This window comes from Brassica rapa, unplaced genomic scaffold (assembly GCF_000309985.2).
Source record: "Brassica rapa cultivar Chiifu-401-42 unplaced genomic scaffold, CAAS_Brap_v3.01 Scaffold1026, whole genome shotgun sequence".
Classification (NCBI taxonomy): Eukaryota; Viridiplantae; Streptophyta; class Magnoliopsida; order Brassicales; family Brassicaceae; genus Brassica; species Brassica rapa.
Genome location: NW_022610960.1, coordinates 13,032 through 29,350, shown reverse-complemented (window position 1 = coordinate 29,350; position 16,319 = coordinate 13,032). Strand labels below are relative to the sequence as shown.

The following is a 16,319-nucleotide window of genomic DNA, read 5'->3' as shown; positions in this document are numbered from 1 at the left end:
CATGGTTACTTGGAAGAGTAAGAAGCAGAAGGTGGTGTCATGCTCAAGTGCCGAGGCTGAGTATAGAGCAATGCTAAAACTCACAAATGAGTTGGTATGGATTAAAGGAATACTGAAGCACTTGGAGATTGAGCAAGCAACACCAATGACCATGCACTGTGACAATCAAGCAGCCATTCACATAGCCACAAACTCGGTGTTCCATGAAAGAACTAAGCACATTGAAGTGGACTGTCATAAAGTGAGGCAGATGATAGTCTTGGGAGTAATACTGCCGTGCTACACAAGGAGTGAGGATCAGTTGGCAGATGTATTCACTAAGGCGGCTAGGCAAAAGACAATGGAGTCAATTCACATAAGGTTGGGACTCCTTGATCTTTCGCCTAAGGGCTGATCTATACACTCTCCTGATCATGAGGTCCTTACTCTTTTTCCCTCATCAGAGTTTTGTCCCAATGGGTTTTCTTTGATGAGGTTTTTAATGAGGAGGAGCTCATGATCCTTCCAAGCTTGACTTGTTCCACATGGTCAAGCTTGAGGGGGAGTGTTGAGATGAGCTGAGGAATATGAGGAGAGTTGTTCAGGGTTGAAGAGGTTGTGATGTGGAGAAGAGGAGAAGGATTGGCCTTAGGGAGAACCGTCCGTACCGGTCCGTACAGGTCCGTACCATGGCCGTACGGCCGTACAGACGGTATCGACCAAGCGGTAAAGAAATGTTACCGCGAGAAGAAGTTCACGGTCTGATCATGTTTTGCCTTGACCAAAGAAGGCATATGACCGTTTATGGATAGAGGAAGAGCGTCTCTACAGGCTGGCACAGGCTGGAAGGATAAGGTTCACTTTTAGCATAGTGACCACGCGTGTGGAGAGGCTCATTGGTCCGGTTCAAATTAAAGGCTCCCTTAGACTTGACCTCACATGCTTAGTCTCTTCTTAAACCCTAGTATCACCTCCTATATATTGTAAACACTCTCTCATTAATTAAAGTATGCGAGTTATGTTACTCTCTCTCTAGTCTCTCTCTCTTGTTCATCATGGATCATACTTAATCTCCCCATTTCTCTCACAATCTCTTCTAAACCTCTCTTAATCTCTTACCAAATCTCTCTTAATCTCTCAATACCTATTCTACTCTCTAATCTCATAGGAAATACAGTTTTGCAATGTTTTCCTAAGATACAAGCTTCACAATCTTGCTGGAATGAAATACTAGGCAACATGATGTTCAAGGCACGAGAATGAGGATGTCCTAATCTAGCATGCCACATTACATCTTTAGGGAAATTAAAACTTGAATTGAAAGCAACAGATAGATCGGATGCAAGCTTAGTGTCTTCTAGCAAGTACAGGTTTCCCTTGCTCACACCTTTGCCAAGCAACCTACATGAGTCAATATCCTGAAAGTAGACATCATCAGGCGTAAATATAACATTGCAATTCAAGTCATTGGTCACCCTTTTCACAGATAATAGATTAGAAGTGAAACTAGGCATGTAGAAAGCTTTGGATTCTTTCTCAAATAATTTAAGTTCCCCTATGCCTTTAATTGGAACCTTGTTACCATCAGCTATCATAACATTTCCTACTGCAGGAGTGATATTTTTAATCAAATTTAAATCACTAATCATGTGATGAGAGGCTCCTGAGTCTATGACTAAGGGTTTAACTCTATCAGATTCATGAGCAACTTGAAACGCCGTGAATAAACTCCTAGGCAATTGATATGATGCACTAAGGGAGGAACCAAGAGTTTTACCAGACTCCTTGAGAGCTTTGATGAGTGCCTCAATGTCAGATTTCTTGATGGACTCATCCTGGTTTCCCTTGCCCTCATGAGTGCGGTAGGCCGTGGAAGCTTCTCCTACATCACCTGAGTAGTTTGCCCGACCATCAGTCTTGAACTTAGCCGGTTTGAGGTGTGGGTGAAGTATCCAGCACTTGTCCTTGCCGTGACCCTTCCTCTTGCAATGATCACACACCCACACTTTCTTTTCCTCCGGCTTGTAGTACCCTTTGTTGGCTACTCCGGCAGGTTTGCTCTCGGCTCCTTCAGCTTGATTGGCCATCACTAGCTCTCCCTTTCTCTTAAAGAGACCCACTGAGCCGTGCTCCTTCTGAATCTCAGCACACACTTCATCTAGAGATGGAAGCTCCTTGTTCCTCAGTATGTGCCTAATAAGGTCATCATACCCTGGGTTGAGAGTGAGCAGCAAGGCAAAGACCTTATCTTGCTCCCTTCTTTCATGTAGAACATCCGGATCAACTGTTGCGGGTCTGAGCATCTCTAGCTCAGCCCATAGAGACCGGAACTTCCCAAAATGAGCATCAAAGTCTGTGTCCTCTTGACTTAGAGAATTGATTGCTCCTTTTACTTCATACACCTTGCTGATGTTGGATTTGTTGGCATACACCTTCTTGAGAGTATCCCACAGCTCCTTGGAAGTTTCACAGAATGCATAAGCCTCTTGGAGAGAAGGGGCGAGGCTATTCTGGATGATAGACAACACCATGAGGTCCTCCTGACCTTTCTTCTTATCCCCAGCATCCGCAACCACCACTTCTTTGCCATCCTCTCCTAGGACAGTCTTCTTGGTGGGGCGGCCTTCTTCAACAATCTCCCAAAGACCTCTGCCTCCGAGAGCTGTTTTGGCAAGTCTTGCCCATGTCAGGTAGTTAGGACCCTTGAGAGTAACTGGTATCATTACCATCTTTGGGTTCTCGGAGGTATCCATCAAGAGAGAAAGAGAAACGAAAGTTTTGGATGAACTTTGCTACTTTTGGCAAATTCTGGAAATGAGATTGAAGAACACCTCAAGAACAGGATGAACTTTGCCAAAAATAGAAATAAAACACAGAGAGTTCGCGGAAGAAAAAGAGATTTAGGTCTCAAGAGCACAGCTGCTCTGATACCATGAGAGTTTTATAGGATTTATGTGAGAGTTTAAGGAAGATTTGTGAAGAGATTAGAGAAGAACTAGGTTGAACCGTGAGAGAGAGAGAGAGATTGACAAAGAGAATAATAGAGAACTCTTTTCCCTTCAATGATTTGTTTATGGGAACAACCCATTTATAGAATTCATACAGCAAGATGTCGACATTAAGGAAACAATAAACAAAGAAGTTAAGACAGAGGAGAGATGGGCAAAGTGGTCCTGGATAGTGACAGGTCCTAACGGGTGGGAAGACTTTGAATCCTTAACCAGACCCGTGACCTGCACTCTCAACGGTTCCCCACTTCCCTTAGGCGATTCCAAACATTCTTCTTGCCTTCTTCTCTTCTACATCAGTCACTCTTATGTCTTGCACTCCAAGTTAGGGTTGTCTTGTACGGACAGACTTGTCTAGCAAGGTAAGTTGAGTGATTGCTTGATCCGGATGTAATTGTTCCCCTCTTGCTTCTTACTTCATTCTCCTCTCTTTATTGCTTCATGTCAACAAACAGGACGCTCTCTACGCTGCTTAGGGCAACCATTGGGAAGAACATGAAGAATTGGGTTGATTGTATTCCATTCATCGAATTTGCATACAACCGAGCTCAGCATTCAGCCACTAAGATGTCCCCCTTTGAGGCAGCCTATGGGTTCAACCCGAAAACCCCTTTGGATCTTAAACCATTACCCCCAGCTGAAGTTGTCAGTCTTACCGGGGAAGCTAAAGCTGCTTATGTCAAAGAACTCCATCAGAAGGTTCAAGAGAATTTAGAGAAGAGGACTGAGCAGTACACTAAACATGCCAACAAGGGCCGCAAGGACATTGTATTTGAACCAGGGGAGTGGGTTTGGTTACACATGCGGCAAGAAAGGTTTCCTAACCAGAGAAGTTCCAAGCTGAAGCCAAGAGGGGACGGCCCATTTCAAGTTGTTGAGAGGATCAACAACAATGCCTACCGTCTTGATCTGCCAGGTGAGTTGAATGTGTCTTCTACTTTCAATGTTTCTGATCTATCTCCTTGTTTTGCAGATGAACCAGTTTTGAGGTCAAAACCTTTTGAAGAGGGAGGGAATGATGAGGATATTCAACCAGAGCCGGAACCAGACTTAACTGAACCTGATATCCAGGACATGATCAGCAACATAACCAAATCAGAGACAGTCCAAGAAGTGCCAGTACCAACCGTATTCAAGGGAGCTATCACTAGACAAAGAGCTAAGGTACTTCAACATAAATTTAATGAGAGCATGATACTTGCTTCTGATCTTGGACAGGTTAAACTGGCTGGTGAACCAAGCTTGAAGCAAGATGAACTAAAGGATGCAGAACCGGTTAAGGAGAAACAAGCATCAAGTGAGGATATGTGGCCATTCATCCCGGAGCAATGCCACACCAACCTGATGATCATTACCATGGAAGATCAACTTGCCTAGCAAGTCTCTTGGACGAATCTAGCAACTAGGCCAAGCTCTTTGTGTGTGCTCTTTTTCCCTTACTCTTGGTTTTGTCCCAAATGGGTTTTCCAGAGAAGGTTTTTAACGAGGCCACAACTTGCTTCACACTTATCCCAAGTGCCAAGTTCGATCCAAGGCTAAGAAGCCTCATGACCTTATTTCATGTTTTACATTATAGTTTGTTTCCTTATTTGTACTTTCGTGACCTAAGTGGAGCCTGTTCCCTTAGTCCTATTTATATGTTTTCGCAAGCCCACTTTTGGGGCAGACTTTGAATAATCATAAACTTTTCTTTTAAAGAAAACCCTAGAGCTCTCAAGCTAGAACTCGCCTCCTTCTCTTTGCCTTGTGAGACCAGTACCTCCACGGCCTAGAGGAACCTTGTGTTGTATCACGAGCCTCCCCATCTCTCGTGTGGTGCACTTCATCCCATCATACAGTTCCAGTTCAGATCCCTTGGTTGATTAGATCAGTCCATCCGGATCACCCTTGTGTTAGATCGGCTCCTTCTCTCTTGCTTGGGAACGTACAGCCTTTGATAGCTTAGGCTTGTATCATGCTGTGATGACTGCGTGCTATCTGATCAACAGGATACCAACCAGGATCTTAGCAGATCAATCTCCATTTGAGGTACTTAACAAGAGCAGGCCAGTCTTGGATCACCTGAGGACCTTTGGATGCGTGTGTTATGTTCTTGTACCAGGCGAGCAGAGAAACAAACTAGAAGCAAAGAGCACCAAGGCTATGATGATTGGGTATTCTACTTCACAGAAGGGATACAAATGCTATGATCCTACAGCTAGGAGAGTCCTAGTGTCAAGGGATGTCAGATTCATGGAAGACAAAGGATACTATGATGAGCAGACATGGGAAGACTTGGAGGATCTATCCCAGCCATCAGAACGAGCTGCTTGCTTGAGAAACATTCTAGAGGGGCTCGGAATTGGAGTGTCCCAGGATCAGAGTAGGCGTCCAGAACCTACTCCAGCTGCAGCAGAAGAACCATCCCACTTTGCACATGAGGGGGGAAGTGAATCAGTTTCTGAACTAGAGGACCAAAGCTTAGAAGAGGCTGGTGAGCTAGGAAACAGAGGAACTGATTCTCCTGTCCAAAGTGGAGAAGGATCAGCAAGGGAAGAACTGAATAAAAGACAGAATGAAGAAGATCAGAGACAAGGAGAGTCTAGAGCTGAAGCTGAAGAACAGACTGAAGCAGTGACTCCACAAGTAGAAGAAGAACAAGAGATGGCGCAAGAAGGGCCAGTGTTGAGAAGGAGTACAAGGCTGAGAAGGGATCCTTCCAGTTGGGTAAACACGAGAGTGTACTACAATGCCCAAGCTGTGAAGCATCCTACTCAGGCCGTGTGTTCCTTTGCTCAATATCCAGAAGCACATTGTGCATTTATGGTAAACTTAGATGAGAATCACATTCCAAGAAGCTATGAAGAGGCAATGGAAGATGAAGAATGGAAGGAATCAGTAGGAGCTGAGGCAGGAGCTATGATAAAGAATGATACATGGTATGAGAGTGAACTACCAAAAGGGAAGAAGGCTGTGTCTAGTAGATGGATCTTTACAGTCAAGTACAAGGCTGATGGGTCGATTGAGAGGAAGAAGACTAGACTGGTAGCAAGAGGGTTCACTCAGACATATGGAGAAGACTACATTGATACATTTGCTCCAGTTGCAAAGCTACACACCATTTGAATTGTCCTATCAGTGGCTACTAACCTTGGGTGGGATCTTTGGCAAATGGATGTGAAGAATGCATTTCTCCAAGGAGAGTTAGAAGATGAAGTTTACATGCTACCACCTCCGGGCCTAGAAGGGATGGTGAAACCAGGGAATGTGCTTAGATTGAAGAAGGCCATCTATGGGTTAAAGCAATCACCAAGGGCATGGTATCACAAGCTGAGCACAACTCTAAATGGAAGAGGCTTCAGGAAATCAGAGCTTGATCACACTCTCTTCACCCTTACTACACCTGCAGGCATTGTTGTGCTTCTTATATATGTGGATGACATAGTTATCACAGGCAGTGATAAGGTGGGAATCAAGGAGACCAAGGAGTTTCTGAAATCTGTGTTTGACATCAAAGACTTGGGAGAAATGAAGTACTTCCTTGGAATTGAGCTGTGCAGATCAGAAGAAGGGTTGTTCATCTCACAAAGGAAGTATATCTTGGATCTGTTGAAGGAAGCTGGTGCGTATGGAGGAAAGACAGCCAAGATGCCCATGGAGGATGGGTATAAAGCTCCACGTGAGGGGGAGCTAGAAGATAGTAAGGTATTTCATGATCCAAAGCTATACAGGAAGCTTGTGGGAAAGCTGATCTATCTAACCATCACTAGGCCAGACATCTGTTTTGCTGTGAACCAAGTGAGTCAGCATATGCAAGCTCCAAGAGAGCATCACTGGCGCATGGTAGAAAGAGTTCTCATGTATCTGAATGGAACTCAAGGGCTTGGTATATGGATGGGCTGCAATGGGAGCACTGAAGCAGTGGGATATTGTGATGCAGATTGGGCTGGAGATAGAACAGATAGAAGATCTACAACCGGCTATTGCACATTCATTGGTGGAAACATGGTTACTTGGAAGAGTAAGAAGCAGAAGGTGGTGTCATGCTCAAGTGCCGAGGCTGAGTATAGAGCAATGCTAAAGCTCACAAATGAGTTGGTATGGATTAAAGGAATACTGAAGCACTTGGAGATTGAGCAAGCAACACCAATGACCATGCATTGTGACAATCAAGCAGCCATTCACATAGCCACAAACTCGGTGTTCCATGAGAGAACCAAGCATATTGAAGTGGACTGTCACAAAGTGAGGCAGATGATAGTCTTGGGAGTGATACTGCCGTGCTACACAAGGAGTGAGGATCAGTTGGCAGATGTATTCACTAAGGCGGCTAGGCAAAAGACAATGGAGTCAATTCACATAAGGTTGGGACTCCTTGATCTTTCGCCTAAGGGCTGATCTATACACTCTCCTGATCATGAGGTCCTTACTCTTTTTCCCTCATCAGAGTTTTGTCCCAATGGGTTTTCTTTGATGAGGTTTTTAATGAGGGGGAGCTCATGATCCTTCCAAGCTTGACTTGTTCCACATGGTCAAGCTTGAGGGGGAGTGTTGAGATGAGCTGAGGAATATGAGGAGAGTTGTTCAGGGTTGAAGAGGTTGTGATGTTGAGTAGAGGAGAAGGATTGGCCTTAGGGAGAACCGTCCGTACCGGTCCGTACAGGTCCGTACCATGGCCGTACGGCCGTACAGACGGTATCGACCATGCGGTGAAGAGTGTTACCGCGTGAAGAAGTTACCCGACCAGATCATGTTTTACCTTGACCAAAGAAGGCTTATGACCGTTGATGGAAAGAGGAGGAGCGTCTCTACAGGCTGGCACAGGCTGGAAGGATAAGGTTCACTTTTAGCATAGTGACCAAGCGTGTGGAGAGGCTCATTGGTCCGGTTCAAATTAAAGGCTCCCTTAGCTTTGACCTCACATGCTTAGTCTCTTCTTAAACCCTAGTTGCACACTCCTATATATTGTAAACACTCTCTCATTAATAAGATTAAGCGATTATGTTACTCTCTCTCTAGTCTCTCTCTTGTTCATCATGGATCATACTTAATCTCTCCATTTCTTTCACAATCTCTTCTAAACTTCTCTTAATCTCTTACCAAATCTCTCTTAATCTCTCAATACCTATTCTAATCTCTAAAATCTCACCAGGTTCATCAGAACCTGAGCTGAGCTTCCGCAAATCCACAGCTCTCATCTCAGCTCAAACCAAACCCTTGAAGACATTACCAGCCGAGTTCAGTTCTTGAAGAAGAAAGAAGCTTGAAGCATGGAGTGTTCTCCTTATCTCTCAACCGTGCCTGTCTTTACCTGATGGAGAGTGTCTCTTTGGAAGCAGAGGAGGATGGAGAGGCGTCATGAACCTCAAGCCAAAGCTCCTTGTCCAAGAGCTTATCACATCCGGATACAAGAAAGATGAAGCTAAGAGAAGCCGGTTTGAAGTATGAAGAAAGGAGGGGTCTTTGGGTGTGAGAAACAAGAAGGAGGCCATGGACTGAAGGATAAGGAGTTGGGTGACGATCCAGACTCTTGAATCCAACCATATCATGGCCAGATTGCCTTTGGAGGCTTAAGGAACCAACCTGGTTCCTTGTGTAAGCGATTCTTTAAACCCTTCTTGATATTGAGCTTGTGTTGTGACTGTGCCTGGTTATTGTGATGTGTATTGATTGAAAAACCTGAGGATAATGTGTGATTGCTAAATATAATTAGTTGAATCTGTCCCAGGATGCTTTAAAGGCTTGTTTAGTGTTTAAAGAGTAAAATGCTTGCTTCTGTTAAGTAATGAGTTTGCTAAAGGTGAAATGATATTGTTTGAAGCTCATGAACTGAAAACAGATTGAAAGTAATGCATTGTCTGATGATAAGTGATGATAGTAATGCTTAGCCTAAGTTATAAATGAATGTGTGATGGATTGTATTGTTGTATTCATGAATTAAAACTGATTAAGGTTAGTGCATACTGTCAAATGGCTGTCTTACATTAAAGCATTAGATTCATGTCTAAATGCTGAGTAAAGAAGCTTTAAAAATTGCCTAAGTAGCTTGTATTGAATCTGTTAGGATCATGCTAGTGCTTAGAGAGTTTGCTTGCAAAGATTAGAACTTGAAAATGTCTAGTTTAATCTGTTGCATTGCTTAAAGACATTGGTGTTCAAACTTGATGATGCATCAAGGGTTGACCCAATGCACTTGTGTCTTATCTTTGCTGGAGTTTGAGTGATGTTTCAGGTTCACTAGAGGTGTTCTTGGTTCACCATCCATCCGAGTTGAAAGAGGAAGACTTTGCCCATTGTGTGGAGCAATGGAGAGTTGAGAAAGAAGTGGTGATGCGCCACTGGTGTGAAGTCTCACTGAAGCTCACTTGCAAGCTTGGACCTATACTCAATCCAAGCTTGAGGAGGGGAGTTTAGTGAGCTTCCAAGCGATCCAAGAAGTCCATTGCAACCATCTGAAGAAGGAGCCATCCGGGCTTAGGCTGTGGTGAGTCTATTCAAGAGAGTACTCAAACTAAGACAGAGTACTCTTGGCTGTGAGAAGATGAAGGCAACTCTATCAAGGCGGCTTCTAGTGTGAAGTGATTGGAGAGATAGCTGAAGCTTCCACAAGCATTCCATGAAGATGGCAAGATCAGAAGAGAAGCGGCAATGGTGTGTGTGTGAGGATCATGAAGCAATCCATTCAAGCTTGTTCCTGTGAGAGTCTCAAGCTTGAGGGGGAGTGTTGAAGCTTACATGATCCAAGAGAGCTTGGTGATTACTCTAGAAGAAGAGGAAGCAGCCAAGACTCAGTAAGAGAAGTTGTATCTCCAAGAAGAGGCTGATCTGATGTGTCCGAGAACTTCAACCTAACAAGAGGTTAGGTGAAAGGGGAAAGATCAAGATCAGGCAGTAAGGAGAGTACAAGGCGTGGGGTGAATGAAGAGGCCATGATCCAGAGTCTTTGTGTCCCTTACATTGTTGGTAAGGCACAAAGACTCACTGGCCAATCCCTAAGCCTTGGAGACTTTACTCTTTTTCCCTCATCAAGGTTTTGTCCCAAAGGGTTTTCCTTGGTGAGGTTTTTAATGAGGAAGTTCTTCAAGGTTCCAAGCTTGACTTAAAATCAGCTAGAGTCAAGCTTGAGGGGGAGTGTTAACTTGAAGAGAAGAAGTGGAGAAGCAAAGGTGATGAGTTGAGTTGGTACTTGTGCAAAGACATGGCAAGATCTTCAGAGATTGTATGTTAAGGCTTTGGGAGAGTCTTAAGGCTTCAGAAGTGGTCTGATGAGTGTGCAAAGATAGGGTTAAGTCCAGGAGGGACTTAGACACCATTTAGAGAAGATTTGGGTCAGACAGTAACTCCAAAGTTACCACAGTAACTTTGGAGAGTTACCACAGTAAGATTGGAGAAGTTTGGGCAAGTTGGTGTAAAAGTGAATAGTGAATCACTAGTCACTATTCAGGTTGACTATTCACTATTTGGGTCACTATTCAGGATGTGAAGAGTGTGCATAGTATATGGATAAGGCACCAAGGTTTGAATCTAGTCAAAGGGAATCAAGAAGATGCTTTGTGGAGGCAAACAACCAATGGGAGCTTCCTTGTGTGTGATTGGCTAGTTCTGGTCTTCGACAGGCTGTCTCTTGCTGTAAAGAGAAGGGAGCCACGACCATGAACCTGGACAGATGCATGGGAAGATTAGTAGGAGCCTAAGGAGAGCCAATCACAAGCAAGGTGATATGATCATGGACCAGCCAGCTGATGGAGATAGAGATGGCGAGTTTAGAGATGAACCAGCTAAAGAAGATGAGGTCTTATCCATTCCTAAAGGTCCCATGACTCGAGCCAGAGCTAGGAAACTCAAAGAAGCTATTGGAGGACTAATCAGGAAGTCCTTGGAGAAAGAAGAATGTCTTGGAGGAAGCTTGATACTTCAAGATACGCTTATCACCATTCAAGCCATCTTACCATCAAGTTGAGTATCATCTAGGCTAGCAAGCTATGTGTGCTCTTTTCCTATCATTGTTTTTGTCCCATTGGGTTTTGCAATGATAGGTTTTTAACGAGGCCATAGTCTTGCTATCTTATCACCTAGTTGATACTCTCGGACCAAACCACATGAAGAACCTTATGCTATCTTTACTTCTAAGTATTTATGTCTTTCATTTTCGAAAACTCTATCTAAGTTGTGTCTTTACTTCTACATTAATTGGAGGAGCCTGTTCCTTTAATTTCGAAATGCTTGGAGCCTGTTCCAAGCCTTTCACTATATATATGTGTAACTCGGCAACCCTAGCATCTATCAAGTTTTCTTTCATTTAAACCTTTGTGTTTTCTTCTCCCTTGCTTTCACGAGTTAAGAGAGTGTCTGGTGAGTAGTATCCAGTCTGTTGGTGTGTAATATCCAACGCCCAAGGGCTTTAGAAAGGTGTGTCATATCCGATCTAAGCCTAGGAGTATCAAGGAGCCTTTCCGCAGCCTCTTGTGTCACCATTCGATCCACAACCTTGATAAACTTGAGTCTTTGATTCGTTTATGCAAGGATCTATCCAAACCATCCAGAGAAGGGTCCTAGGATCTCATTAAGTGGTATCAGAGCACTCTGGAAGGGGAGTTTCGATTTCTCTTTTGCGATTTCTTAAGATCTACTCTTTGTCGATTCATATTTTGTTGATCAATCGGTTCTTGTGTGTTTATTCTCATTTGATCTGCTTGTTTCATTATCAGGATTGCTAGATCTGATTGTTTCGTATCTCATATTGATAGATCTAAGAATTTCGATCAAGTTTTGAACAAAAACCTTTTCACATTCTTGTCGATTACGTTATCGTTTTACTTGATCCGAAAGTTTCTTGTGATTGTGTGACTCGATCTGTTGTTAAGATCATAGATCAGGATTTGATTACCTCATTTCATCATCCGTTGAATCTGATCTGTTAGTGTTTCAATTTCGAAAGATAGAATTCAAATCGTCGCGTGTTGATCAAGTATCTTCATTTGCCGCTTTGTTTGAAAAACCTTGTTTCCTTATTTGAATCTTGAGTTCTGAATTCTTTTGAACTACTTACTGGTTCAAGTTTTTCGTGTATCAGGAAGCAATGGGGTCTGAGGAAGATGATGAAACCTTTGTGCGAAGGAATAGGTTGCTGCAAGAAGCAATCACCAAACAAGTGATGGAAGCGATGGTGAAGTTACTGGAAGAGAAATATGATCAGAGACCGCATGATGGGCAAGGACAAGCATCTGGTTCAAGACATGAGCCAAGAAGAAACAGACAAGGTCAGCGTGAGCATGCTGGATCAGAAGAGACTGATAACTTCTATGAGAGAAGTAGCCATAGCTCCGGTTCAAGACGTAGCAGTAGAAGATCTCGACGTGATCATGAGGGCCGGAGGCATAGACGCAATGAGCTATCAGGATTAAAGCTTAAGATCCCTCCTTTCCATGGTAAAGCTGATCCAGATGCCTATCTTGAGTGGGAGAAGAAGATCGAACTCGTGTTCAACTGTCAGCATTACTCAGAGACTAAGAAGATTCAAGTAGCTGCTACCGAGTTCAATGACTATGCATTGAGCTGGTGGGATCAGTTGGTTACAAACAAGAGGCGCAATGGTGAATTTCCCATTGAAACATGGGCAGAGATGAAAGCTGTGATGCGCAAGAGGTTTGTACCAAGCCATTATCACCGTGATCTTCATCAAAAGCTGAGACTACTCACACAAGGATCAAAGTCTGTAGAGGAATACTTTCAAGAGATGGAGTTGCTTATGCTAAGAGCTTGTGTATCTGAGGACAGTGAAGCAACCATGGCACGATTTCTTGGTGGACTCAACCGTGAGATACAAGATAGAGTGGAGATGCAACACTACTTGGAAATAGAGGAGATGCTACACAAAGCTATCTTGGTGGAACAACAAGTTAAGAGAAGAAGTCATGCGCGTGGCAGCTATGGTTCCAATAGATACCAGACCTCTAAGGAAGATAAGCCGAGCTATCAAAAGGAGAGCAAGCCACAGCCAAAAGAAGAAGCCAAGTCTAGTAGCATCTACAACAAAGATAAGGGGAAAGTGGAAGCTACAAGCTCGCGTGCAAGAGATGTGAAGTGTTTTAAGTGCCAAGGACGTGGTCACTATGCTAATGAGTGTACCAATAAACGTGTGATGATCCTTCATGCTAATGGAGAGTATGAATCTGCTGATGAGGAGACAGAGGCCGAAGAAGATCACAGTTCAGAAGAGGAGTATGTTGCCAATCCGGTCGCTGGAAGGTTGCTAGTTGCTAGAAGAACCTTGAGTCTTCAAAGCAAGACCGAAGAAATGGAGCAAAGAGAGAATCTCTTCTATACTAGATGTCTAGTGCAAGGAAAGGTCTGTAGTCTTATTGTGGATGGAGGCAGTTGTGTCAACGTTGCGAGTGAGACTATGGTTAAAAAGTTGGGTTTAAGGGTCCAAAAGCATCCTAAACCATATAGACTCCAATGGCTCAATGAAGAGGGCGAGATGAGAGTATCTACTCAGGTTATGGTTCCCTTAGCCATTGGTAAATATGAAGATGAGATTCTTTGTGATGTGTTGCCTATGGAAGCTGGACACATTCTCCTTGGAAGGCCGTGGCAATCAGATAGACGTGTGATACATGATGGGTATGCCAACAAGCACACCTTTGAGTTTAAAGGGAGAAAGACAGTTCTTGTGCCTATGACTCCTAAGGAAGTTCAGATTGATCAGCTTCAGCTACAAAAGAAGAAAGAGATAGATCTTCCCGCTGAATCAACAAAGCAACTAAACTTCTATGCCAAGTCTGGTGATGTTAAAAGATCTCTCTGCTCTAATCTTCCTATCCTTTTGTTTATCTATAAGGAATCCCTCTTGACTACTACTAACATTGCACCGGAGTATCCGAGTGAACTTGTCAATCTCTTACAGGAATATCAAGATGTTTTTCCAGAAGATAGTCCCAATGGACTACCACCAGTGCGAGGGATTGAGCACCAAATTGATTTTGTGCCCGGTTCTACACTTCCCAATAGGCCAGCATACAGAACCAATCCGGTGGAGACCAAAGAACTACAAAGGCAAGTGGAGGAACTGATGGAGAAAGGGCATATCCGAGAGAGCATGAGTCCTTGTGCTGTGCCAGTGCTACTTGTGCCCAAGAAAGATGGAAGCTGGCGCATGTGTGTTGACTGCAGAGCCATCAACAATATCACTGTAAAGTATCGCCATCCTATTCCTAGATTAGATGATATGCTTGATGAATTGCATGGTTCTTGCATATTTTCTAAGATTGATTTGAAAAGTGGATACCATCAGATTAGGATGAAAGAAGGAGATGAATGGAAAACTGCATTCAAAACTAAACATGGTCTATATGAGTGGTTAGTCATGCCATTTGGATTAACCAATGCACCTAGTACATTCATGAGATTAATGAATCATGTTCTTAGATCATTCATTGGCATATTTGTTGTGGTATACTTTGATGACATCCTTGTATACAGTAAGAGCTTTAATGATCATATAGAACATCTTAGAGCTGTTCTTGATGTGCTTAGAAAGGAATCTCTTTTTGCTAACCTTAAGAAGTGTACTTTTGGAACGGATCACTTGGTCTTTTTAGGCTTTATTGTGGGTGCAGATGGGGTTAAAGTTGATCCGGAGAAAGTGAGAGCAATTCAAGAATGGCCAATTCCAAAAACTATAAGTGAAGTAAGGAGCTTCCACGGCCTTGCTGGCTTCTACCGACGGTTTGTGAAAGACTTTAGCACCATAGCAGCCCCATTGACTGAGGTGATCAAGAAAGAAGTTGGATTCAAATGGGGAGAAGCACAAGAACTTGCCTTTCAATGCCTAAAAGAGAAGCTTACTAATGCCCCTCTTCTTATACTTCCTGATTTCAATAAAACGTTTGAAATTGAATGTGATGCCTCAGGAATTGGAATTGGTGCTGTTCTTATGCAGGAGAAGAGACCCATAGCTTATTTCAGTGAGAAGCTTGGAGGCGCCACTCTCAACTATGCAACTTATGATAAGGAATTGTATGCCTTGGTGAGAGCCTTGCAGACTTGGCAGCATTACTTGTGGCCCAAGGAGTTTGTGATACACACGGATCATGAGTCTCTCAAGTACTTGAAAGGACAGAACAAGCTCAGCAAGAGACACGCAAGATGGGTAGAATTCATAGAAACCTTTCCTTATGTCATCAAGTACAAACAAGGTAAAGAAAACATAGTTGCTGATGCACTATCTCGAAGGTATGTTCTCTTGAACACTCTTGATGCTAAGCTATTAGGTTTCGAGCAGATTAAAGAAATGTATGAATCTGATCCAGATTTTAAAGAAGCTTATAACTCTTGTGAGAAATTTGCTGTTGGACATTATTTTAGACATGATGGATTCCTCTTTTATGATAATAGACTGTGTGTGCCTAATTGTTCTTTGAGAGACTTGTTTGTTAGGGAATCTCATGGAGGAAGTCTCATGGGTCACTTTGGTATTGCAAAGACTCTTAAAACTTTGCAGGATCATTTCTTTTGGCCTCGGATGAAAAGAGATGTGGAGAAACTATGTGAGAGATGTGCAACTTGCAAACAAGCCAAGTCTAAGGTTCAGTCTCACGGTTTGTATACTCCTCTCCCTATACCTTATCATCCTTGGAATGACATATCTATGGATTTCATTGTTGGATTGCCTAGAACTGATATGATCATGGACCGGCACAAGGATGGAGATAAAGAGTTCAAAGACCAATCAAGGGAAGAAGATGATGCCTTAGTCATTCCACCAGGTCCCATCACTCGCGCCAAAGCTAGAAGACTCAAAGAAGCTGTTGGAAGTCTACTTATGATCTCATGGAAGCAAGAAGACGGTCTTGATGGACGTTTGATCAATCAAGACACTCTTATCACCATTCAAGCAATGGTTTCAAACTGATCATCATCTAAGCAAGTGCTTGTGTGTGCTCTTTTCCTAGCCTTTGGTTTTGTCCCATTGGGTTTTCCAAAGGAAGGTTTTTAATGAGGCCACAAGTTACTTACATAAACCTTAGATGATGTATCACGGTTCCACCTTAGGTTATTTTTAAACTATGGTTTTTATTTCATGTTTTAAAAACTCTTTTCGAATTTGAATAAGTCTTTAGTCTTTGTTGTAGTTCCAAGGGAGCCTGTTCCCTTTAATGATCTCGAGAATATGGAGCCTGTTCCATACTTCTCTATATAAGTGTGTTTGCGTTCTCTCTTTTAATCACAATCCTTTTTCTACAAATCTATCAGATTTCTTTGTTCTCTCTTTACTTCTCATCAAGTCTTGAGTGAATCTCGTTGGTGTGTCATATCCAACAACTAAGGGTGTCTATTTTGGTGTGTAATATC

The 16,319-nt window shown here is 43.0% G+C and overlaps 1 protein-coding gene across 1 annotated transcript; it reads left to right on the top strand.

The window, feature by feature from the left end:
• The first annotated feature begins 3,554 nt into the window (after positions 1–3,554).
• On the top strand, positions 3,555–4,364 carry LOC117131540. Its single transcript, XM_033283636.1, has 3 exons — positions 3,555–3,903; positions 3,961–4,151; positions 4,206–4,364. Exons 1-3 carry the CDS (start codon positions 3,555–3,557, stop codon positions 4,362–4,364), a joined length of 699 nt encoding a protein of 232 aa, XP_033139527.1.
• Positions 4,365–16,319: the final 11,955 nt, after the last annotated feature.